General features: G+C 38.3%; 5 protein-coding genes across 10 annotated transcripts; 3 read left to right on the plus strand and 2 right to left on the minus strand.

Annotated features, from left to right (window-relative positions):
• The first annotated feature begins 431 nt into the window (after window positions 1-431).
• Window positions 432-3,473, plus strand: LOC137725296 (scarecrow-like protein 13). Its single transcript, XM_068463935.1, has 2 exons — window positions 432-575; window positions 1,500-3,473. The coding sequence occupies exon 2, from the start codon at window positions 1,663-1,665 to the stop codon at window positions 3,271-3,273; it is 1,611 nt and encodes a 536-aa protein (XP_068320036.1). The 5' UTR covers window positions 432-575; window positions 1,500-1,662; the 3' UTR covers window positions 3,274-3,473.
• Window positions 3,474-7,938: 4,465 nt separating this feature from the next.
• Window positions 7,939-10,658, plus strand: LOC137726869 (putative pumilio homolog 8, chloroplastic). Its single transcript, XM_068465823.1, has 6 exons — window positions 7,939-8,245; window positions 8,646-9,162; window positions 9,279-9,441; window positions 9,530-9,693; window positions 10,315-10,398; window positions 10,496-10,658. The coding sequence occupies exons 1-6, from the start codon at window positions 7,939-7,941 to the stop codon at window positions 10,656-10,658; spliced, it is 1,398 nt and encodes a 465-aa protein (XP_068321924.1).
• A 1,620-nt stretch (window positions 10,659-12,278) lies between these two features.
• LOC137725520 (FBD-associated F-box protein At5g38590-like) lies at window positions 12,279-14,945 on the minus strand. Its single transcript, XM_068464234.1, has 4 exons — window positions 14,709-14,945; window positions 13,242-14,314; window positions 13,014-13,157; window positions 12,279-12,794 (listed from the first exon to the last, which is right to left on the minus strand). Exons 2-4 carry the CDS (start codon window positions 14,214-14,216, stop codon window positions 12,468-12,470), a joined length of 1,446 nt encoding a protein of 481 aa, XP_068320335.1. The 5' UTR covers window positions 14,217-14,314; window positions 14,709-14,945; the 3' UTR covers window positions 12,279-12,467.
• Window positions 14,946-16,481: 1,536 nt separating this feature from the next.
• LOC137725521 (ras-related protein RABA5a-like) lies at window positions 16,482-19,562 on the minus strand. Of its 6 annotated transcripts, none has more exons than XM_068464237.1 (6): window positions 19,400-19,560; window positions 19,161-19,207; window positions 18,382-18,440; window positions 18,002-18,131; window positions 17,439-17,896; window positions 16,482-17,112 (listed from the first exon to the last, which is right to left on the minus strand). In XM_068464237.1, the coding sequence occupies exons 5-6, from the start codon at window positions 17,776-17,778 to the stop codon at window positions 16,775-16,777; spliced, it is 678 nt and encodes a 225-aa protein (XP_068320338.1). In that variant the 5' UTR covers window positions 17,779-17,896; window positions 18,002-18,131; window positions 18,382-18,440; window positions 19,161-19,207; window positions 19,400-19,560; the 3' UTR covers window positions 16,482-16,774. The 6 variants fall into 6 exon arrangements, with proteins under 6 accessions (XP_068320338.1, XP_068320340.1, XP_068320339.1 ...); XM_068464239.1 differs by having other exon boundaries at window positions 17,994-18,131; XM_068464238.1 differs by adding an exon at window positions 18,677-18,796 and having other exon boundaries at window positions 17,439-18,131.
• Window positions 19,563-21,712: 2,150 nt separating this feature from the next.
• On the plus strand, window positions 21,713-24,307 carry LOC137725522 (inositol transporter 4-like). Its single transcript, XM_068464241.1, has 6 exons — window positions 21,713-21,893; window positions 22,013-22,083; window positions 22,201-22,536; window positions 22,645-22,752; window positions 22,893-23,492; window positions 23,699-24,307. Exons 1-6 carry the CDS (start codon window positions 21,761-21,763, stop codon window positions 24,179-24,181), a joined length of 1,731 nt encoding a protein of 576 aa, XP_068320342.1. The 5' UTR covers window positions 21,713-21,760; the 3' UTR covers window positions 24,182-24,307.
• The last annotated feature ends 190 nt before the right edge of the window (window positions 24,308-24,497 follow it).

The raw sequence follows: 24,497 nt of genomic DNA on the forward strand, positions 1-24,497 counted from the left end.
GAATAAAGGGAGTTTGAATGAAAAGTTCGCAGTACTGTTCATTTTAACGGAAAATCACATTTTTACACTAAAAAGTCAAACATGTCACTATTCACTTTACCCTTTGTTTTAATCTTATCGTTAAAATTCAAAATTTTCAAATCATTTTCATTAGTTTTCTTTTAAATAAATGAACAAGAACGCTTTGACTCTCAACGAAAAGTAAAGTACAGTCAGTAGTCATGATTGCTGATCACACGTCGTGACGTCGTTCATTGGAATAAGGTTAATTTCGTCATTTCGGACCACAACTCTTTGCGTGTCTACGGTCCTCCAAAATTTGAATACTAAGGGGGCGACATTGTAATTCTCTGTAACAGCGGTGGCATTTTCTCAGGTACAACTATAAAAACCTACTAAGTCGCAACACATAGTTCTAGACATGACAGAAGGATTACTCTCTGGCTTCTGGCTTCGGGCTCCTGACTCCTGACTCCTGAAGAAGAGGGAATCTGAAAGTTAAGGTTTTGCCAACCCACCAATCCCAGCTGACCTGAGCTCGCTAATTCAGCCGACTTGTCTTCTCTGTGATTAAGGTAAGCTTTCGTTAATTTCGATTAGTATTTTTTTTTAATCCTGGGTTCGGATTAAGAAGGTTTGTTGTGACTTGGGGTGTTTGTTGTTTTGAGGATTTTAAAGTAAAGATTTAACCTTGTTTTTTTGGATGATTTCATGAACTGGGAACATGAGTTTCTGTTGGATTTTTTTGAAGGTGGATTGTTTTCACTGACTCGAATTCTAATTTGGCGTCTGCATATGGGAATTAATATTTTTTGCCATGTTTTTATCGCTATTGTATATCTGAATTGTTTTATGTTCAATAATTTGTGAAATTATGTTGTTTTAATGCCATTTTTTGTTGATCTGAGACCAATTTATTTGAAGAAATCAAACAATTCCGGAATTTAGATGTTAAAGTACTTTTTTTTTTGCGGTAATTAATTAGTTACTTTTATTAGAATTCATAAGAAAAGATGGAGGGGTGGAATTAAATAATAATTAGACAGAAAAACGCGTTTCAACATTCGTGTGCTTAAAAAATTACACGTTTTGCTGTTATTGTCTGGGGATGTTGGAGGAGAAATTAGTAGGTAAGTAGTGGGGGCTGTGCTGGTTAGGTTTCACCTGCCGAGTGCTTTTTCTTCTTTGGGTAGATAAAATATATAGAATCCCAAGTTATCTATGGCGGAGTTACGTGTTTGGTAGGTGAGTTTTCAGGTTCTGACTTTCCGAGTTTCTAAATAGAGGGGCGAATTTTATTGTTTTAGTGGTTTGAAGGATCATATTTTGCTTGTATTGTATTCAATTTTGTTGTTGTGAGGTTCTGATTGGTGATCAATCTCGCTTCTCGTGACCTTAATCTTTCATCTAAGATTAAAAATTTCTTGTGATCAAGCTTCTGATGTAAAGGTGGCTTTTATTGGTTGTTTGGTTAACATAAACTTGTTTCCTATGTGCAGATTTGGTGGTTCTCTTGTGATTTTTCTTCCACAGTTGAAGCAGTTTGTCACTTTTATTGAGATTCAGTTTAAGATCTAATTGACGGGCGATCGAGTAAAGTTTTAGGAACATATATTAGGTGAGAATCCTTCTCTGGATTGGTTCAACATTTCATTTCTTTATATGAAAGCATCTCAGCAGCACCGAGGTGTGGCGTTGTATCATCAGCCTGTGCAGCAGATTGATCGCTGTGGTTTCCAAATTTTGGAAAACAGCATGTATCCGGATACTGGTAGCCAAGGAAACAATCTTTCCTTTCAAAACTACAAGGATGACAAGGAGCAGTTCTTTACCCTGGATTCATCTCCAGCCACTGCCTTTCTAACCTGCGATTCCCCATCTGCTATTAGTGGCTTGTCTAACAGGAGTCCATTTTCTCCGCAAGGTTCTCACTCGTGCTTTTCTGATCAGCACCATTCCTCTGGCAACAACTATGGATCACCAATAAGTGGGTGCTCCATAATTGTGGATGATGACTTCAAGTCCAAGCTCAGGGAAATGGAAGTTTCATTGCTAGGACCTGATTCGGATATTGTTGACAGCCACTTTTGTTCCCACAGGAGTGGTATGGCAAGGTGGAGCCATAGTCAAATAGCCGAAACGATACCTAAGTTAAACCTAAAAAATGTTCTCATTGACTGTGCACGTGCGATATCCGAAACCGAATTTGACAATGCAATAAGCTTGATGGAAGTTTTGGGGCAAATGGTGTCAGTCTCTGGGGAGCCAATGCAGAGATTGGGGGCTTACATGTTGGAAGGTCTCAGAGCAAGGTTGGAAGGATCAGGGAGTTCAATCTACAAAACCCTAAAATGTGAAGTTCCAACGAGCTCGCAACTTATGTCATACATGTCTGTCCTCTATCGGATCTGCCCATATTGGAGGTTTGCTTACCTGTCTGCAAACGTTGTCATTCGGGAAGCGTTGGAGAATGAGCCAAGAATCCACATAATTGATTTTCAGATTGCACAGGGCAGCCAGTGGATTCCCCTCATCCAAGATCTAGCTTGTCAGCCTGGTGGCCCCCCACGTATCCGAATCACAGGCGTTGATGATACCCAATCAAAGCATGCTCGTGGTGGGGGACTTCAGATCGTGGGTAAGAGGCTTTCAGAGCTTGCTGCATCATGCAATGTGCCATTTGAGTTTAATGCTGCTGCAATGTGTGGTTCTGAGGTTGAACTTCATAATCTCAGGATTCAACCTGGTGAAGCCATAGCCGTTAATTTTCCATACGTGTTGCACCACATGCCAGATGAGAGTGTGAGCACTGAAAATCACAGAGATCGTTTGTTAAGGCTGGTTAAGAGTTTATCGCCCAAAGTTATGACACTTGTGGAACAAGAATCCAACACCAACACTTCCCCATTCTACTCAAGGTTTGTTGAAATGGTAGATTATTATACAGCAATGTTTGAATCAATTGATGTGGCTCGCCCAAGAGATGACAAAGAGCGGATCAGCGCAGAGATGCACTGTGTGGCTAGAGACATCGTGAACATGGTTGCTTGTGAAGGAGCCGAGAGGGTGGAACGCCATGAACTTTTCGGGAAGTGGAGGTCAAGGCTAGTGATGGATGGATTTACTCCATACCCGCTGAGTCCTAAAGTGACGGAGGCTATCAGGGTTCTGTTGAAGGAATATCACGGGAATTTTAGAATTCAAGAGGCAAATGGGGCTCTCTACCTTAGTTGGATGCAAAGAGCTATGGCAACGTCTTCTGCATGGAGGTGAACCAGAGGGTGACTGCAAAACCTGTAAAATTTCTAATTTCGTGTTGTTTTATGACGCTTAGAGCATGGCAGGTTGATTGTGTAAATTTTGGTAGGAAGAGTTCCTAGCTGTAGTCCCAAACCCGAATCTCGAAATTTAGTGATGTAAAAATGTCGGCCTTGCAAAGAAAGAGAATAGCTCTCGCTTTTACTGCTGTTTTACCCTTTTTGTCTTTGGCTTTTCACCAAACAAAAAGTACCTTTATCTTGACTTGTAGTTAAATATCTCAGTAGTTAAACTCAGGAGCAGTGCTGACCTCAAGTGAGATGTTTGGGCATTCCCTACCAAGGCTTTTAAAACTTGGAAAGGACGAAGCTGCTTGTCTGTATAGCACATCGAAAAGTTATCCACGTGCTTATTAGGAGCTGGATGTCACTCAATGTGTTTGACTTGAGTTTCACCACACGTGGGAATTGAGATTGTGTCATGTGGTTAAGCTACCCCATACGTTGTCAATTGTTGTAGGCTAGAGAGATTTTGAACACTGAATTCCCGAAAATGAGTAACCACAACAGCTATATGCTCCTTGCAGCAGGATTTATGTTTTATTGTTGTTTGAATCAATTCTACTTTAAAATCATCTAAACTATGAGGAATATGTGATTTAAATTTGAGACCACATCTATCAATGAGTCTGTTTTACTTTAAGAGGCGAAATCGAACTAAACTAAACAATAAACTAACTGTAAAAGTTATGCCTCTGAACTCGTCATTTATGCGGAGTCAAAACTAGAGAAATAAGTCCTAGTGGTCGAGACTCGGGTTCATGCTTTAGAAACGAAATGGGTCGGATCATGATCACACGGTGAAACTCGACCACTTACTTGATAACTTCCCGGAAAATACGGCAATTAACCCCGTGAAAACCGAAAACATTTTGTAAAAAATAAAAAATAAAATAAAAGAAAAACACCCGCACTGCGATTCGAACTCCATGCATGATAAAAGCAAATGCATGAATTGCTGCTTTCTGAATTCTGATCACGATGAAACTCCAGGTACTCCCTCACAACGCTTTTCTCGCACACATATCAGTTTCGCTCAAGGTAGAACTTTAGGTCTATAGTTTAATTGTCATTCATATTAAACGAAGAAAAATTATGGAAAATAATTGAGGGGTAAGAATGAATCGTGCAGATTTGGTTTTCTTGTGGATTTCAGAACAAGTAACAAAATTTGCTTGAAGAATTGGGGAGTCCGTTACCGACGGATTTGAACAACAATGGAGGAGTTGTCGTAAGATAGGTCGGAGTTGCGCGGAATGCAAAGAGAGCAAGAGCGAGAACTACGTCGCGTAAGGGACAGGCAGAGGAGGCAGTCTATGACCGTTGAGCAGAGAGAACGGCATCTGGCACGCTGTCGTAGGAACTATCAACTTCGACGACTAAGAGTTGAAAATGCTAAAGCAGGGGATTTCCCATCACATGTACAGCAAATAAGCAATGAACGTGAAGCGGCAGCATCAGGAGGGAACAATGACGTTTGGGAAGTTACTCAGCTCGAAAAAACAACCGCGGAACGTCTGCAGCACTCCGAATGTAAGTGTGTTTGTATAACTGCATTGTCATTTCGCATGTTCAAAGTTATTGGGGACTCAAAAGTTTGTCATGTTGCGTGAAATGTCTTACAGGTTTGGAGGCTGTAGCTTCTAAATCGGCTAATTTCCCAAAGCGGTTGCGTTTGAGTCATATAAGGCGGCTTGCGCGTTGGTTGAATAATTTAGATGGCGAGGTTATTGGTAATCACCAAATCGTAGCACAGGTGATTCCAAAGGGTGATGCTAGTAATTCTTCTTGTAAGCTTGATAGTGTTAAATGTAATTCATGATTGTAGTTAAGCAAGAACTTAATTGTTTATGAGCTTTAGTTTTAATATCAAATAGGTTTCCGAATTGGAGATTTTGGATCTGGGAAGCTTCCAAATGGACTGCGTTTCAGTCGTGTTAAACGTCTTGCGCGGTCAATAAATACTTCTACAAATGAGGCTTCTGTTAATGGCCCGAAAGGTACTAAAGAAAAAGTAGATGAAAGTCAGTCATTCATTTTTAGTAGCCTAATGCATGTTAGGAACACGCAACGTTTGCTTTGTCCATGTACTTGTTACTGAGTATTGCACCTCTGGTCCAGTCGAACAGAATGTCTGTGGAAGAGATTCGAGTGATCAGTGATGATAAGCCTAAATTTGGACAAACTATTGATGTTAGAGGAGAAGCAGAACGACCTAACGTGGATGGTAATTCTCAGCTGCATTTTCCATGTGCGTAAAGCAATGGTTGGTGTTTTCATCTGCCTTTTTTTTTTTTTTTTAATTGTGTACCAGAGAATTCCTCATTGATGTGCCCCGTGAGATGTTGGTGTCCCGTTTCAGGATAAACACTCCCTCGTGTACTAATGTCAGGACATGAACTTTAATCATGCACAAGAAATGGACTTTATGCAGCTCTTCTCTACAGGTTTTTTACTGAAGACCAGTAAGTTGGAACTGTTAATCTGTTTTTTCTTGGATTCACGTCTATTTGTCATCGATAAAAGATTTAACTTTAACTTTAGAAGATGAAATGGAGATTAATTCTCACACAACAAGAACACGGGTGTATGTATTCTGTGTCTGTTATCATTGGTGCACATCTGCAGGATATGTTACTTCATCGTCAAGTTGTTATTATCTCTTCTCTTGTTACTTAAAAAACAAAGGGTCAGTTGAAGTGTGACATTAAGATTGATTACCATTTTTTTAGTCGAAGATGTAAAATTTAAGGCATGTAGACCACACGCACATTTGTCTCAGTCAACATGAGATAACTAGGCAGTGGACTTGCCGGGAGCGAGCCATTGATGATCAACACATTAAATAATGAAGTCGATAGAAATTGAGCCTTTATTGTAGTTGATTGATGCTTTATAGTAATGGCTGATTGTCGTTTCCAAGCAACTTAGTTCGAGTTTTCACCCCTATCATCCCATTGTAACGCCTTCACCACCCACGGTATAGCTATTTAGAGTTCTTTAGGAAGCACCATGTCCATTGCAACGAACTTCTGAGAGTTTCATCTAACATGTTTTGGAAGCTACATTATTTTTAGGCTTCCTAGCTTGTACTTTTGTCTTTTGTTTCATCTAACATGTTTTGGAAGCAAAACAAGAAAAATTAGTGTTAGGAAATCTTTATGTAGTGCTGATCGTTTGTTTTAACTTCTCCTTTATATTTCAAGATTGTATGACAGAGGAAGCTAACCGATGACGAAAGCTTGTTGGATTCAGAAAACTTGTTGGCAAGACTCGCCTATTTCTTCAAACAATTACTCGTAGTCGGAAAATCCAGGAGCTGGAGTTACGTTTTGCTGCGCTGCTGCTGGCAGATTTTGATCAGGGGAAGAGAAAATATTCATGAAGGCCTTGAATTAGGACTATACTTGTAGACCGCATTGTCAATGAATTCTAGCTTCTTGTCGAAATTTTGGTCAAGTTTTACTGTTCATTGTGTTTTTTCTGTTTCAGGTTGCACTCCACAATTTGTTTTCTCTGCATCATATATATTGCCAACCTGTCGCATTTTCTCGTTGGGTCAAGTATGAAACAAGGATTTCTCATATTGCACTGCATATTTCATTCTTGGTGGCATTTGAAGTCAATCATATACTGCGACCGGCCTAATGTTGCCCATATTCCACCGCATGATTGACTTTGTATACTGCATAATATCATCCTAGGCACTAGAAGTTTTTCTTCAAAATTGGAGCTCAATTCAGTTAACGGAGCAGGTTTTACACCCCACTTTTTAGTCCCTCACACATTCCTCAATATTTTTGGTCATCGGATTAAACTAGATAAAATTAACACGATGTACAAAAGAAGAAAAATTATGTGTGTTTATCATTTTTACTTGGTTAATAGTACTTAATTTTATAAGATAAATAAATTGTAAGACCCAACACTCGGACCACGGGTCAATACGGACCCCGACACATAAAAACCACATATTGCACCCCTTGATTTGTCATGTTAACCTTACCCCACCTTGCCCCACCTTGCCTCTCACACCCATTTTTTTATACCCAAGAACTTCTCCTGTGGGGTGTGGTCTTGAAAACACACTTTGCAGATTTCTATGCATGTAAATTGCATGCCCTTTATTTTGTTTGAGTTATTAATTCAAACCGCATTGACTAGAATAATTTTCTAACAACGTCAATCGGCCATACCGTTTTGAACCGGACTAGACCAAACCGGAAGGATGAGAAATATTGTGTACTTTTTGAACTTGTTTTCCAAGTCACCGATTTGTTTTCGCAAAACTTTATCTGCAAGCTTCCCTATAAACCTCCCAGGTTTCGTCCGTCCTTTACACAAATCCTTCTTGAATTAACAATAATTCCTCTTGTTATTTCCCCCTTTATTTTACCTCCAACACTTTTCTAATTAATATTAACGGTATTTCCTAATTATATTATCTTAAAAAAAGCCTAATCATAAGTGTAATAAAAACCATATCAACCAAGGATTAGAATCCTACCTAAACTGGGATCACCGCACTCCATATTTAACCAAGACTCTGCTTCTTTTTTTTTTTGAATTCTGATTTCTTTCTCGTCTTCTGGTTCTTGAAGTTCTTGCTCTCTCTGTAACAATGGCGACTTCATGTTACTCTGCTTCCGACCCTCCCAATCCAGAGACTCCTTGCGTGCCTCCTTCTTACTCTCTTCGACGACAGCAAGAAGCCGACCTCTGCCATTATTTCGGCAACGTTCGGGTAACAGTGGACCAAAGCAGCACTAGTTCTCCGGGTTCGTCTTCATATGCTACTCCCACCAAAATCCAACAAGCGCAATCTGATTTTTATTCAAGACACGAAAGCGGGTTCAGAAATTGTCCGAGAGCTCCAATGGCATTGTATTCACAGAGTATATGGGGAGGCAATAGTGTGAGCGCTGGAGGTAATCTTCGTATTTACTCTCCCAATTCATGTGAAATGTATAGTTTCGTATGCAAGACTTTTACCGTCCTTCTTAAAGACATGACGCGTTTGGAAAACATTTAACTGCAGAATTTTCTTTAACATGATAGGATTTTTTTTCGACTTTGATCTTCCAAGGGTAGAATCCTTGCTTAGGGATTAAACTTTAGGGTTTTAGTCTCGGATTGGTTTCAAAATCTGATACTTGTTTAGAACAGATCTTTTTAAGTCTTGGACTTTATGGTCCTTTCTATGCTTAAACCCTAAAGTCGAAGACAGACTACTCTACACCCTAAATAATACTGATATCAAAAGTGTTACCTCAATTTTATGTGTGTATAGGTTATGAGCCTATGTAATTTATGTTCTTGATTTTCTAGGAAACTTTATGGGCTCAAACAATCTGAATGTCCATCAACTAATTGGCAATCCGGCGACAGAACAAGGGACAAGAGCAAATTGGAGTGTTGGAGCAACGTCTACATCTTTGGGCAGTTGGGCACACCAGCTGAGCCCTTTTGGTAATAGCGATTGGAACCAAAATTATGGAGGACAAAATTACAGAGGCAATGTTGAAAGGACTGGATTATATTATTTCAATGATAATAATTGGGCCCAAAGTTCAGGAATACCTAGTGAGATAGCTCGACTCGCTATGACTCAACTCGGATCGCAGGCCTTGGTACAGAGAATGATAACTCCCGGCGACCCATTAGCAAAGAGTATGGTACTCGAAGGGGTTTTTGGTTCCTTATTCGAGGTGATGTGTGACTTTCATGGACACTATGTTTTTCGGAAGCTTGTTGAATCATGCAATCACAGTCGGTTGAGACTCATTGTGGCTAAGATAACTTTGAATTCTGAACCACTCATCAACGTATCAGTCTGCAATTATGGGTATCCATCTAATCCTTATTCCTTAACCCTCAAGAAAACAGTTTGCTTTGGAGAAATATATCTGCGTTTTATGCTTCATAGTTGTGAAGGACTGGTTGCTTAACTTGTTTCTGCAGCTCAAAATCAATTCAAACGCTGATCAAGGTGCTCGAGAAATCGTCCCTGATATACACTTTGACATCAGCTCTATCTTGTGTTGTCGAAGAACTGATGACCAATCGTACAGGATCCTGTGTCATCTTGAAGTGCTTAAACCAACTTGACATTGAGAAAAATAAGGTAGCTAGGGTTACTTTATGTTTCTGTTTTGGACACATATTTTAAGCGCTTTTCTGAAAAGTTCAACATTTGGTTGATTTGATTGCAGAAAATATATGAAGCTGTTGTGAGGCTTTGTGTCCGACTGGCTCAGCACGAAAGGGGATGCATACACTTGAATGAGTTCATCACCAACAGTAAAACTCCATACAGAGAGAAACTCATGGACAAAGTCTCGAGCAACTCAAAATTCCTTTCTCAGGATCCTTCAGGGTACAGAAAATCCCTCTTTCATCTTATTGTTTACATTTTGTATAATGTCATCATTTCTTTTCTCGGGTTAAGTGTTCAGCAACTTTGTTATTTTTCAGGAACTATGTTGTCCAGCACATCTTCACGCTATATAACCCAGTCTTCTCTGCAAAGATATGCTTTGAGCTTCGAAATCTTTACATACAACTCTCATTGCAAAAAGGCGGGAGTCACGTTGTAGAGATGTGCTTAAACTCTTTGGGAATGGAAGTTGTAGTGAATGTTCTTCTAAAGTATGACAAACTCTGGCAAGTTGCGCGAGATCAGTATGGAAATTACGTGATCCAAACAGCATTGAAGGCCACAAAGCGCAAAAATAGCCCCCTTCATCAAATGCTTCTAGAAAAGCTCAACAAAGATCGAAGTGAACTCATGGTTGGGTTTGGAAGGAAAGTGCTGAGCATCATTGACAAAGGGATCCCCCTAGAGTAGTAATTGTGAATGGTTGATCAACAGCCGGTTGACGATGATGTTGTTGAACATTTGCATATATTTTGTTTGTTATTCTGTTGAAAAGCCGCGAATTGAACTCAAAGAGGGGATGAGTGGATCTAGTATAATATAATTTGTACACTGAATCAGAGTGGAAAATATAGGAGGGCTGGGTGCTCATGTATTGTGTCTGCTAAGTTGGTGTTCTTCTGATACTAGTGCATCTGCAGCAATGTATGTCGTTTGAGTCCGGTAGGTTTCGGAACCGTGCGTCTAATGGATGTACCTCAAAATATTAATAAGATATGTTAATGTTTCTCTTGATTGATAGTTTTCCAATTTTATATGCAAGTTATGACAAGAAGTTGTTGAATTACAAGGACTTGATCATCGACTCCACTATAAACTGCAGGCAGAATGGTAGTTTGTTTGATGTCTCCTACATGTGTGGGCTGAGGTTTAATGCTACTTTACTTGCATTTGAATGTATATAATATCGTTTGTTTAAGTAAAAAAAAAAAAAAAAGAAATGCTCGTCTTTGTTGATTCATATTGCTATTGCACTTGTTGTGCAAAGTCTTACATATGCTCTCAATTGCGGGGCCTACGTACCAAAGACCCTTGGGCCCAAAACAGAATAGAGCCAAACCCTAATTTTGTTTGTGGGCTGCCGTATTAACTATCACTCATTCCTAGCTGCGCGATACACATCGGACGGTATTGACGTAATGTGCTGACATTATAAAGCCTCCTCTCCATGTGCTTAATTAATCAGTCTCTTATTTTCATCTGCTAGTGCTAGGGTTCTAGTCTGCGCCCCTGTTCTGGGTTTTTAGGGTTTATCTGCGAAGTCTGGGTCGACTTTCTTTCAATTTATTTAGTGCATTTCGATCTTCCAGTTAGATTTTCCCTTTTCTGTTCAAAATTTTGATGCTTTTTTGTTTGTTGTGTTGTGACGGGGGACATTGATCCGTCTCTTACTGAAAGGAGCAGGCAAAATCGGTGCCTGTACATTCCAAAAGTAAAGTTAACGTCGCATAAAGATTATCGTCGACGTTGATGGTCCTTCCGGCTTCGGCTTGGGAGCTCCTCCGTCGACGGTGGTGTCATATCCTGTTGCCTTGTGGTGATGCGGTATCACTGCCTCCACCGTTTTGGCGGGCCATGAGACCAACATTTGTTTTTATTCTGAATGTTTACAATTAATTTTAGTTTTTGGAATATAAAACAAAATGCAAAGTTCAACCTCGAAGCCGTCTGAATATAAAATCCATATAATATTTAGATAACATAATAAATTCTAAAAAATATCGTTCAGTGCGATCATAAAACAACATCAATGGGCGACGGCTCGATTTGGGTAAAGTATATCTTCTTAGCTTTCGAGATTACTAATCAAAACTACCCTTTTACTTTGGTTTTTGTTTCTCTTCATAGTCAATTTTAGGTTTTAAAATTCTAAAATAGGGAAAATACAGATTATTAAAGAGATGTGATATTATATTTTACTTATCACACATTTTATATGTCTTTTTGTCGTGTATTTTAATTATGGTGAATTTACTAGTAACATATGCTCGTATAGACAGTTTTGATAATATTTATTTTTAATGTTAAAGACATTTTTACTTTAAAAAATCACTCCTGATACTATTCACTTACAACACATTTTTGTTATTTTTGTTGAAACTCAAAGTTTTCAATCAATTTTTATTAGTTTTCCTAAATTTTAAAAGGTGTGGAAGAAGTAATCTGAGGTGTGTGTGGATATAATTTTTTTTTTTTTTATTCCCATATTGCCAAGGTTAGTAAATAAGAAAAAACATCTCATGAGTTGTACAAAAACACTTTAAAGGTTCGAGATAGAAAGAAAACAAAACTCATTTTGTATCTACTTGTAAGCCCCGGGTTCTTTGGTTCCCTTCTCTCAATACAAAATAAGTTAGTTTTTTTCCGTGATTAAATTATTAAGTTTGAAGTGTCTTTCTAATTATAATTTTATCGAAATCTTACGTGTGAAAACAAATAATTTTTCTTATATGAAGTTATGGCACATTTTTGAGAGTCTCAGGACCAGCCCTGCACAAACTCCTGCTTATTCAGAGCTGATTTCTGACTTTATTTATCAGAAACATAGAATGGAAAAAGATTAATAAATATAAGCAAAGAAAGACAAACCAAGTCTTGGTTCAATTTTGATTGCTCACACCACACTTAACCACCATTAATATAAGCCTAGCTAGTCTTTGAGAATTCCAACCGAATACAATGTCTGTATAATTTCAGCACAGCAACTGCTGATACTAGAGGCATACAAATTCAATAGTTGAAGGAACATTTTCTTTAAGGTGCTGCATAGCATGAGCTCTTCCTTGCACTTCCTCTTTGACCTCTTCAACTCCCCTAACCGTTTCGTTAGGATGTGATCTAATAGGACACCACCAACGCCGGATAGGATCGATAACTATTTTCTCCAGTGCAGCAACGTTCTTCACAAGGTGCATGACAAGTTCACCAACAGGTGGATGAGCACGATACCCTACTACTTCCACCACCTTGAGGTTAGGATGGGGGGAGCATTTGGCAGCTTTCTCTTTCTCTTCTCCTAATTCAGAGGATGGAAAATAGAACTGCAAAATGAAAACTATCATTGTACACACAACAAGGACCATCAAGTCGATTAATTATCATCTTCTGTAAATGCTATGGAAATATTATCTGTTCACACTTTTCTTGCTTGGGTATTGGTACTGGAATCAACAAAGGATGAACAGAACAACAAAGTGCACAATTATCTACTAAACGGCACCTAATTTTTATAATGTAATCTCCCAAGCACGACTATATACCTTTAACACAAGTCTCTCCAGGTAAGGAGATGCCTTGATGAACTCACTTAAATGACAAAGAACCCAATAATCATTTGCACAAACCATTAATTCCAAATGCTTGAGATTTGATAATATAGGAAATACATGGTTCTGATAGTACATCTGCAAGCCGAACAAGGATTAAGTAAACTACATAACCAAAACAGAAGAAAAGAAAACCAGCACATTATAATTGCATATACTAACCGCTCCATCGATGGCTAGCATGAGGACCTCTAGCTGAGAAAGACAGCATGACAGTTGGGTGAAGGGAAGCTCTATGGATCGATGGTAGATACGACCCTCAAACAAGAAAGGTTTAATACGCTCATCCACGCATACCTCTACAAGTAAAGGTACGTTACTGAGAAGCAAGTTTACCCGACGTCCCGCATACATGAATGAAACAAGGTTTGCATCACGAATCTCAATGCTTCTGAGGGCAAAACAAAATTGAATATCTAAATATTTCAATGCCAACGACGAACCAACGACTCTTAAATTAACCAACTTATTGTTAGCACTCTCCACTTTTAATCTTTCAAGAACTGGACAATTTGACAGTAAGTATTCAAGAACTTTTCCCGACACGTCAACGTAATTGAAATGAAGAACTCTGAGGAACTTAAATCCAACATTGTATCCAGAAGAATGTAGACTTGAAATGTCAGAATGGGTGGGATTTAGCTTCAAGGTAGAATCATTTTGGAGACCTATTAGTTGGACAGGAAAGGGATAGACATCGTTATAGTTACGTCTCAATTCATTGCAAAACACCAGCTCAAGTATTTGAACTCTCTTATTCATTGCAAACTGAATCCACTTATCAATGGAACTCGTAAAATGACCATCTATGTCAAAGTAAGCCCGGAATTGTTCGATAACAGGGCCTCTATGTTGTTCCACCACAGTGTTTACCCAATCGACATATCTCTGTCTTAGCAGGTCTTTTTGTTCTGGTTCTACACGCAGCAGGCGGCAATAATGTTCACCCAGCTCATGTTTAGGATCAAAATCGAGAGTCACAGTCGACGCCCACACATATTGCCATCGCTTGGAAAGAATACTGGTAGCTCCTGCTTCTTTTAGTGGCAAGAGGGACACAATAGTAAAGAGAATTTCTTCTGGCAACTTACTAATTCTGTCCACCAAGTTACACTCGCCGCCCTTAGTATTCATCATTCTTTTTGGCCAGCGTCTCCCTTGTCTATAAACTATAAAGGCTTCTAGTAAGGGCTGCTGCTCCCTTTAGCACAAAAAGTGAGAATCGAACTTCATCTCTGTTCAATTTCATGATACGATTATACAATTAGCGTAATTTACGTTGATCCAAAAGGCAAAAAAAAAAATCAGTTGGTTTACAAAAAGCACTATCAACAAATATGAACAATGGCTGCTAACTGTAAGGAAATCAACCAAAACAAAGCAGTTTTACATCATGGATAGAAAACGGGGCAACTGTAATTTGTACAAGAAAGAAAGATCCGTGGAAAAACATAAAGCAGCCGCGATTTTTATAGAGAAAAAGGTGCAATTTTGATGCTAATTTGATATCTGGGAAAAAAGAAAAACGGCATCTTCATACAAATCAGACCACCATACCAGTCAGTCACCGTCAGCCTCAGGTAAACTTAAACATTTAGGAAATTAACAAGAATAAGAGACTGTATTTACCTTGTTGCATCGGATGAGTTGAGAGGATGGAGTTGTTTTCTTCATAGAATCATAATTCCGGAGATTCAATTTTTTTTTATAATTTTTTTTTTTATATATATATTTTATCAAGAGAGGAGAGGCGAGAAATTTGAACAAACAAAACCCACAGGGATTATATTTGATCCGCTTCTGTCCGAGAAAATGAGTAAAATGGTGTTTGTGGGGGTTCGGAAGTGGAAACTGGATCGGCCGGGTACGTACGATACGAGGCAATAAAATATCACCACGTCGTACTATATGGGACATTTCTCGAACATTTTTTTATCATTATTATTTTTTAATTATTAGTTTTCAAAAACTAAGCAGTGAGTTAAAGAGTAGCGGCTGTGGGGCCTGGGATCACGGGATGGGATGGGATGGGATGGTTTCCTCCAATCCAAATTATTTTTAGTCCACCAAAACATCATTTCAACTGATATCTCGACTGGTAACATTTCTGCCTGCCATTCGGACGGACCAGGGTGCTAGTATTCCTAATCAATTGTGTCATAAGATTTGAAGTACCACCACCGGATTTGCTAGTATGCAGGGTTTTCGGCCATCAGATCCTTGGTTAAGAATTTAATGATCAGGATATAATGGCCAAAATTTTCATGTATAAAATACACCCAAACATATTAATGCCAATTGCCTTATTTCACTACAATGTGTACTTGTTCAGTCCAAAAGACGAAAGAGCAATAAATTTTGATGAAGATGCCAAAAATCGATCCTTAATTTCATAAATGATAATTTTTATAAAAACTTTTAAATATATTCCAAATTCTACTTAAATAGACACAAATGCCCTCAATTTGTTTGAATAATTAGTTATTGACTGAAAGACTTCTTGTGCTACAATCAAAGTGTTGCTGATCCATGAAATTAAGGACTATGGTGGTGATTTATTCTTAGGGCATGAAAAAACTGGGATGATCATGCTCAACTTGCACTAACAAAATTCATAGACACCATAATACACATGGAGGGCTATGAATTACTCCATGAGGTCTACCACACATCTAAAGCAAACACAGACAAGTACAAAGTCCAAAGGGTTCCAAAAATTTATCTGCAAGTGTTGTGGTACAACGTCTGGCAAAGAGAAAACATAAACAAGAATTGGGAGTTCATTCTTTAATAAATATTCAACGTAAGGAATAACTAACCATCTACACTCACCATCGTTTACGGCTGCAAAAGTTTCCACAGTTTCCTAATAGTAACCGATGCCTTCACTCTCTTATGCACAGGTCTCCACCATTTCTTACGTTTAGGGTTTTGCTGTCAGATTTTGTAATCTTCATCTAATAGGGTTTTGGTTCCTTTGTTTATTTGGTTTTTAAATTTGAGAGTGTTTGTGTCTATTTATGTGAGTTTTGGATATATCTGAAAGTATTTATAAAAATTGACATTTGAAATTAAGGACTAAATTTTGGCTATATTTGATAAATACCCATCTTGTATCAACATTAAGTCACAAGAAAAAAGCAGACGTTTAGGTTTAGGGGGTCAATTGGTGCCTAGGATCGGATTGGTTAAGTCATTAGTCATCATTATAGTAAAGGAATGTTAAGGTAGCGAATGATTTTGCATTTTAAAGGCAGCAACGTACCTTGAATACAGTGAATTATCCAATCTGCTCCAATTCTAGGCACCAAATGAGCCATTAAGGTCAAGAAAACAAACCTAGGCAAGCACAACGGAGGGAAACACCATCTTATCTTGCATTAAGAATAAGGAACCAATAAATGAAAAAACACAAACTGGCTAAGAAGTACAGTGCATTTTGATAACTGGATTTTGAACATTGTATAAGCTTTTCTAATCCACCTTTCAGGCCATTTACATCTTCTACCTCAATTTCTTATCTTCAACCGATTGAGTGAAAACATGTTTCTTGAGTGAACATTTAAACAAATTCAAGAAATTAGAGCACATGGAGAAGGAATGCAAGGAACATTAGTGGGAACAAAACAAAAAAAGAAGAAGAGGGTTGTCAGGACCCGCCAAAATGATCCGTCCACACCTCGTGTTGTGTATCCCTAAGATGAACAGCACCCACCTTTTTTAGGCTCTGCAACTGCTGCTTCTTGGCTCCCGTCTTGCAAAACCACCGTCTTTCCACTCCCTACCCAACTGGGGTCCTGTTTCTTGAGCTCCTGAGATATCATAACTTTGCGGCTTAGTATGTTATAGATCTCTTTCACAACCATCTGAAAAGCGGCAGAGACATTGGACGAATCAAGAGCAGATGTTTCCATAAAAAACAAACCCTGTGCTTCTGCCAAGGCTTTGCCCTCAGAAGTGGGTACCTCCCTGGCATCCTTGAGATCGGACTTGTTGCCAACAAGTATCGTAACTACGTTCATGTCAGAATGAGCTGTTAAACAGTATATCCACCTGATCAATCCTCAGTTCATCACATTAATTAGAGACAAATGCAAGAAATCTTTTGAATCCACAGGGGTCTAGGAAGAACAGATTGACTATTGAATCAATATTTAAAAGCCATTACTTCATTTAAGATAGTCCACTAAACAATCCAAATATTGAGAATTCTTCATTGAGATTACTTCGAAAGTAAGCCAAATATTGTATAATGTTGACAAAAGTCTCCACTTGACCAAACAAACAGCCCCAGAAGAAAAACGTACTCAAAAAGAAAATTATACGTAAAAACTCTAGGAATACTGTCAAAGAACTTACTGTGGAGTTCGTTAAGCCATCTGCCAATGCTATCAAACGTCTGGTGTCTACTGATATCATATACCAAAAGAGCACCAACGGCACCTCTGTAATATGCAGAGGTGACAGCCCTGAACCGCTCTTGACCGGCTGTGTCCCAGATCTGTGCTTTGACTTCTTTACCATTGATATCCACCTTTTGGGTTTGGAACTCTACTCCTATAGTTGACTTCGAATTAGGGTAGAACTCATCTCTAGCAAATCTTGCAAGCAAATTGGATTTTCCAACGGCTGAATCACCAATTAAAACAATCTTGAACAGATAATCCTCGGTCTTTTCCTCTTCGGAATAAAAAGCCATTGCCCAAACTCCACAGATTTTTAAGCTAATGAACCATATTAATAATGAGTAGCCAGGGTGGATCTTTAAGAAACTAATAACCTACAAAATATCTACTTTTCCCTCTCCAAATGATTCTCTGGACAAAAAGAAAAAACAGTTGGCAGATGAACCGTGTAAGGCAGGAAAGGTATATAATGGGAAAAAGGCTTTTCAGCAATTACAGAATCCGAGACTTCCTTACAAAGCTAACGTAGGATTACAGATTGTGGCCTCTATGCCTTCTCTTAGATGCTTTCTACATATGTAAATCTATCTGGGAAGCTTTCTCCTTTTCAAATTACAATCTAGCCGTACAGAAAAAAGTGCAAATCCTGCAGCATCAAGAAAGCATCAGGAGTTACAGACTTCTAACAATGACCTGGATTTGAAATGTTAAAAGGCAAGTTATTCCACTGTAAAGATTTTTACAACTATTATTTTAATTATGGGACTGGAACGAGAGCATAAGATGTAAAAGAAAAACAATTTAACCAATCAGCAAGCAAATGTCCTTGTGATTGCAATCTACATAAGTCCGTATTCTCCAAAAAGTTTAATCCTCACACAGGCTATAAGTAATACCTCAATGCCTTCTTTGCCTTAATTTTAGCCTCCTCTCACTCCAGCTTTCCCTCTGAAACCTAGAAATAATGACAATGATTTACCTCATTCAGTTATTCTTGTAATAGAATGCAAAAGTAATGATGATGAAACAACATGAAATTTGAGATTTCAAGAAAGTTCCCAATGTGAAACATTATGGTGTGATCAAACATAAAGGTCCACAAGGCTGCATTATTCAGAATATCAACTTTATACTGCAATAATTGCCATTAAACACTGACAGACCCAACTCACGAAGTAAACTACTTAGTACCATTATGTTAATCTTCAAAGTCAATTAAACAAAAGGGGGACTCCAACCAAGAACCACATTGATCAACTACTTCCCGAGCAAGAGCTAAACCGAATGATCCCCATTCGCTCCAAAACAATCCTAAAATCAGAGGGGCAATATACATAAGTTTTTCCTTTTGGGAGTAAAAGTAAATTTGCACTATTTAAGAAAACAGCATGATCACTGTATAACTCGGACCCAATTCTCGAATATAGCTGAAAGTCAAAGGAGGGAAAAAAAAATATCATAGCTTCGACTGATCGAATCTCTATTAAAAATCTACCCAATTGAATATCATACAGTGGAAGCCTAAAAACCAAACCGAGTAACAATCACTTGTCATATCCACCACGCAGGCCCGAAATCCTATTGAAAGATAATAACTTGCACAGTAAATTAGTACATTTATTGGCAATAATATGTACGACACAAAGAAATAATGAATTTAAAATCCAGAAATTACCAGATTGGGGGGTCAACAACGGATCAATAGCTTGGACGTGTCCAAACCTGCAACAATCCGATCCATAAAAACACTTTTCAATATCAACCCAATACGCAAAACAAATTAAATGATATACAATCAATCGAAAATTTCACAAATACACGAAATCGGAATTTGGAGATCCAAACGAGCCGTAACTCGTAAGGAATACAATTCTAAAATGTACAAGGTTGAGAGAGAGAGAGAGAGAGAGAGACCGTGGATGATGAGATGGAGGGCAATCAGCCGTGGATACCGGCGGTGAAGGGCGGTGATAACAGAGGGGAGGGCCAGCAGAGAGAGAGGTGAGAGGATGAAAGGGCACAGAGAGAGCGTCAGAAGCACACATCGGACAAATGACGGGGATCAGGAGGACGATATCCAAGGTAATTTCGGAATATGATAAAACACATGAGGGCTTTTTCGTCTAAGCGTTTAGTTCAACGTGAAAACAGTAACGGTAAAACAGTTATATGGTCCAATGCTGGGCCAAGATAAAAAAGGCATTTTGCATAAAGTAAAATTTTCAGAGAGGCCCAATCTGCGGACTGAATCAGAGGCGTTCAAATCTTCTTAACTCAAAACTCTACGCAGCCTTTCTATGCTCTATTTATACGAGTGATTCGTGTTATTTTAACTTAATTATTTTTAGTTTTTACTTTTTTAAACGGGACGGGTTCATGCTGAATTTGGGCTAGCGGGCTCGTCACCTCTAGGAAAGAAAACTTCTTTGTTATATTTACAGATTGTTATACTAGGTGATAAAAACTTCTTTGTTATATTTGTGATTGTTAAATTTACAGATATGATTTCAATGTATGTAGCACTCAAATTTACAGATGTTTTTACAAATCTATGGAATGTCAACCAAACCAAACTATCGGTACTCTACTCATGCCCTATTTTTATTTCTTGTGCGTACTAGATGCATGGTAAGACGAACATTTTTTTATGTTCATACTATTACGTACCTTTTTCACAAATAATAACAATATTTATAATAATTTTGCATGTGTATGTTTATCTTAGGTTGACGGTCCCAAATCTGAATAAAGATGAAGGAAGAATAGGTAAAGTCGACACTTTGTTCTTCACATCGAATTCCTATCATATTAGCGCCGGCTAACATATATGATGAAATAATTTCATTCGGTTTTTTCTTTTCTTGCCATGTTAATCTTATTTCCATCTACAAGCATCCTTATCCTTGTGCCTTGTCACCGCAAAGTCACCTGGAACAAAATAGTTGGGAACCTGCCAAAAAAAAATAAACATAAAAATACATAGTTGGGCGAAAACTAAAGACTCGTCACAACTTTGAAGCGTCTTTTACTACTTGGGGAAATAGTCACACAAGGGAACAAACTGAAAAAAGTCAGGTCATCTTCCAAATCGAATCAAATATCATATACCTATATCGTATTCTCAATCGGGTACCAAAGATTGCAGCTTTGAAATTTTGAGGTCGAATTGAGTCATTGATTGTACTGAAAAAAGAAACGAGAAAACAAAAAAACTAACAGAAAATGGCCTTAAATTTTGGAACGATAATTGGCTACTCAAAGATGAGTAGGAATTCTTACTCAAAACTCTTAGTATTTTAATCACAGAGTCTTGTACTTATGATCATAATTGTTCATACTATGAATCACACTATAAAGATCATCTTTGCAAAAAATAGATTAAAACTAAGGTCGTTTAGTCAATGTATTGTAGCAAATATATAGACAGTTCGTAATGCTTTTACCAATACCGTTCAATTGCTTTTAAACAGTTTGATGACTAAACGACTTTAATTTTAATTGATTTTTTGCAGAGATGATCTTTATAGGGTGATTTATAATATGAACGGTTCTGATTATATACACGAAATTCTATAAATTGACAACAAACAATTTTAAGAAATTTTAAGTAAGAATTCATACTCATATTTAAGTAGTCAAAGTATTGTTCTAAATTTTGAGTCAGCCTTTTTCTGCTGACTTTGTGCAGGAAATATATTAATTGCAGAAAAATCTGATTTCTCAATGCTTTTTTTTTCTTTTATCCATTTGGAATCCTTTACTACTAATTTCTCTCACTCTTCCTTAAATGTCTCTGTTCCATTTGCATAGAAACTCTCAAAAATTGAAACAATAAAGGAATCTGTTACAAAATTGTTTTATTTCAATACAAAACCAAATTTATTTAATTTTCATCACCAAAATTCAAAATACAGATAAAAAAAAGCAGCATCCAAAAGCCAAAAGTAGGCGGCTGAAGAACAGCAGAAGGAGCTCCCCCATTAGGCATACTAATAAGGTAATGGCTTTTTCAACACCGCCATTCTTCTTATTCTGTTGTTGTTTTGCTTGTGTGTTGAAGAGCGACCAAAGAATTTGAAAGGATTAAACATGTCTTATTTGTTTTATGGTATTAACTCGTTGCAAGAAAATTTGGAGGATTTTAGAGACAGAGGATTGGCTAATGATTGAAAATGTAATTAAGTGATATATTTTAAACTACTCTAATTTGCGGAGATGGGGTTTCGAACCTGAGCGTTTCAGGGTTAGAGTTAGTAGGAAGAAATAGTGAATGATATGGAGGGAGGACACCCGCCTGCTAGCAAGACAGAGTTCACAGAGTGTTGGAGGACAACATGGAAGACGCCTTACATTATGCGTCTTGCTCTCTCTGCTGGCATTGGAGGCCTCCTTTTCGGATACGATACAGGTACATAAAATCATACATATCACAGTTAAAACCCAGAAATTAGTTTGTAATTCAAAGGACAATTCCCATGCATGATTAATTTTGTTCATTTTCTTCTGTCTGTTGTTGGAGTACTATAGGTGTGATTTCTGGTGCATTACTGTACATTCGCGAGGACTTTCACGATGTTGACAAGAAAACATGGCTGCAAGTGAGTTAATCTACATTGCTCTCCTCATGTTAATTACTAATTAGTCTGGATAATTAAGCTCATTTTTATCTTTATGTCAGCTAAATTTGTGGTTTTTTCATTGACATTGATGAGCAGGAAACCATAGTGAGTATGGCAGTTGCAGGAGCCATCATTGGTGCTGCAATTGGTGGATGGATGAACGATGCCCTAGGCCGGAAAAAATCAATCCTAGCGGCAGATTTTGTGTTCTTCATTGGAGCAATAGTAATGGCTGTTGCACCAGCTCCATGGGTGATCATAATCGGGAGAATTCTGGTCGGTTTTGGAGTTGGAATGGCTTCCATGACATCACCGCTCTACATCTCAGAAGCTTCTCCTGCTAGAATCCGAGGTGCCCTGGTCAGTACAAATGGTTTTCTAATCACTGGAGGACAGTTCTTGTCATACCTTATAAATCTTGCTTTCACCAAGGTACCAACTAATAGATTTGAGGCTTTAGTCCAATAGCATTTTCATGGTTTCAATTTCCTTATCTCTAAATTTTGACGTAATTAGTTGTTGTAAATTAATTTGCTTCAGGTTCCAGGAACATGGCGTTGGATGCTCGGCGTAGCAGGAGTTCCGGCTTTGGTACAATTTGTATTGATGTTGTCACTCCCAGAGTCTCCCAGATGGCTCTACAGAGAGGTGATCTATAATCGAAGTCTTGTGTCCTATTTTTTGTATGATCATGGTCGTAGTTATTCCAACATGCTGAAATTTTACATCCATTAGATTTTTGTATGATCATTCAATTTCCATGGCGCATATAATTTTCTGCTAAACAGAATAAGGCAGATGAGGCTAGGGCCATCTTAGAGAAAATTTATCCTGCCGAAGAAGTTGAGCGTGAAATGCAAGCCTTGCATGAATCCGTTCAAGCTGAAAAGGAGGGAGCAGCTGCTGGAGAAGGTGTGCTAGCAAGATTAAAGGGTGCCTTCAGCAACCCCGTTGTCCGAAGAGGACTCTATGCAGGCATCACTGTTCAAGTGGCACAGCAATTTGTCGGTATCAACACTGTCATGTACTACAGCCCAACTATTGTTCAGTTTGCCGGGTTTGCATCCAACCAGACGGCGTTGGCACTCTCTCTGGTCACTTCTGGACTCAACGTGGTTGGCACTGTCATCAGCATGTGCTTCATAGATAGATACGGAAGGAGAAGGCTGATGATTATCTCCATGATTGGAATCATCACTTGCTTGGTGGTGTTATCCGGGGTGTTTTTCCAGGCAGCATCTCATGCTCCACGCATCAGTAACTTGGAATCCACACATTTCGGTGGCAATTCTACATGCTCTGCTTATGTTTCTGATCCTAATCCCGGATCATGGAACTGCATGACGTGTTTGAAAGCAGAGTGTGGATTCTGTGCTGATAAAGTCAATGTAAGCCCACCTCATTTACTTTGGGGAAATGATATCCAAACACACTTTTTCCATCTCACAAATGTCTATTTACGTATGTCAGAATTGCAGGGGAAGACAAGAGAAGTGCAGAATTCACTTCCCTGTCTCTTCCCGGTTTCCTTGACATATAATTGTAAGAGTGACGTTATAAATTTACTTTTTTTTTCTATTGTTGCAACTGCCAGTTTGCCCCGGGCGCTTGTTTGGCTTACAATGACAATATCAGGAGCTCATGTCGGGGAGAACATCGTGTGTGGTACACCAAAGGTTGTCCAAGCAAAGTCGGATTCTTCGCAGTGATCCTGTTGGGATTATACATCATTGTCTATGCCCCTGGAATGGGAACTGTGCCGTGGATCGTGAACTCGGAGATATACCCTCTCAGATATAGAGGAACATGTGGAGGAATGGCTGCAGTTGCAAATTGGAGTGCCAATCTCATTGTGAGTGAGACATTTTTGACCTTGACTCATGCTCTAGGTTCTGCGGGCACGTTCCTCCTCTTTGCCGGGTTTTCTGTCATTGGACTCATAGCGATTTACATGCTAGTTCCTGAAACGAAAGGAATGCAGTTTGAGGAGGTTGAGAAGTTGCTTCAGAAAGGATTTAGGCCCAAGCCATTTGCTTCAAAGGGCAAGCAAGTCGGCAAAAATGTTGAACTTTCCTGAGTTTCTTGTATGAATTCTGAAACTCGTGGGTGTTCTAAAGAGACATTTTTGTTCTCTTTCTTAATAAAGTCGGTCTATACAAAGCCTTTGGTAAATAATTTTTGTTTTATTTATTCATTTTTTTAACTGATCAGCTCCAAGTAATCCATATAATTCATGATTGCACAATTGCTTCTTCTTTTCTTTTTTTTTTAATTATCCCACCATGTTAAAGGGGAGCTTATTTATATTTCCTGTTTTTTTACCAAGAAAACTCAAAGTTTTGGTGTTTGTTACTTACAGTGTAAGAATCAATTTTATTTGAGCTTAATTCGAA

This window comes from Pyrus communis, chromosome 2, assembly GCF_963583255.1.
Source record: "Pyrus communis chromosome 2, drPyrComm1.1, whole genome shotgun sequence".
Classification (NCBI taxonomy): Eukaryota; Viridiplantae; Streptophyta; class Magnoliopsida; order Rosales; family Rosaceae; genus Pyrus; species Pyrus communis.

Bases quoted from the DNA above. Each gene is read 5' to 3' on its own strand.
- LOC137726869 (XM_068465823.1), top strand. From the start codon at position 7,939: ATGGCGACTTCATGTTACTCTGCTTCCGACCCTCCCAATCCAGAGACT. The intron at 8,246-8,645 runs GTAATCTTCGTA...TTGATTTTCTAG, and splicing joins CAATAGTGTGAGCGCTGGAG to GAAACTTTATGGGCTCAAAC. The intron at 9,163-9,278 runs GTATCCATCTAA...TTGTTTCTGCAG, and splicing joins GTATCAGTCTGCAATTATGG to CTCAAAATCAATTCAAACGC.
- LOC137725520 (XM_068464234.1), bottom strand. From the start codon at position 14,216: ATGATGAATACTAAGGGCGGCGAGTGTAACTTGGTGGACAGAATTAGT. The intron at 13,158-13,241 runs GTTAGTATATGC...TTCGGCTTGCAG, and splicing joins TGCTAGCCATCGATGGAGCG to ATGTACTATCAGAACCATGT. The intron at 12,795-13,013 runs GTATATAGTCGT...TTCATTTTGCAG, and splicing joins TGGAGAGACTTGTGTTAAAG to TTCTATTTTCCATCCTCTGA.
- LOC137725521 (XM_068464237.1), bottom strand. From the start codon at position 17,778: ATGGCTTTTTATTCCGAAGAGGAAAAGACCGAGGATTATCTGTTCAAG. The intron at 17,113-17,438 runs GTAAGTTCTTTG...ACTGTTTAACAG, and splicing joins ATGGCTTAACGAACTCCACA to CTCATTCTGACATGAACGTA.
- LOC137725522 (XM_068464241.1), top strand. From the start codon at position 21,761: ATGGAGGGAGGACACCCGCCTGCTAGCAAGACAGAGTTCACAGAGTGT. The intron at 22,084-22,200 runs GTGAGTTAATCT...ATTGATGAGCAG, and splicing joins ACAAGAAAACATGGCTGCAA to GAAACCATAGTGAGTATGGC. The intron at 22,537-22,644 runs GTACCAACTAAT...AATTTGCTTCAG, and splicing joins TAAATCTTGCTTTCACCAAG to GTTCCAGGAACATGGCGTTG.
- LOC137725296 (XM_068463935.1), top strand. From the start codon at position 1,663: ATGAAAGCATCTCAGCAGCACCGAGGTGTGGCGTTGTATCATCAGCCT.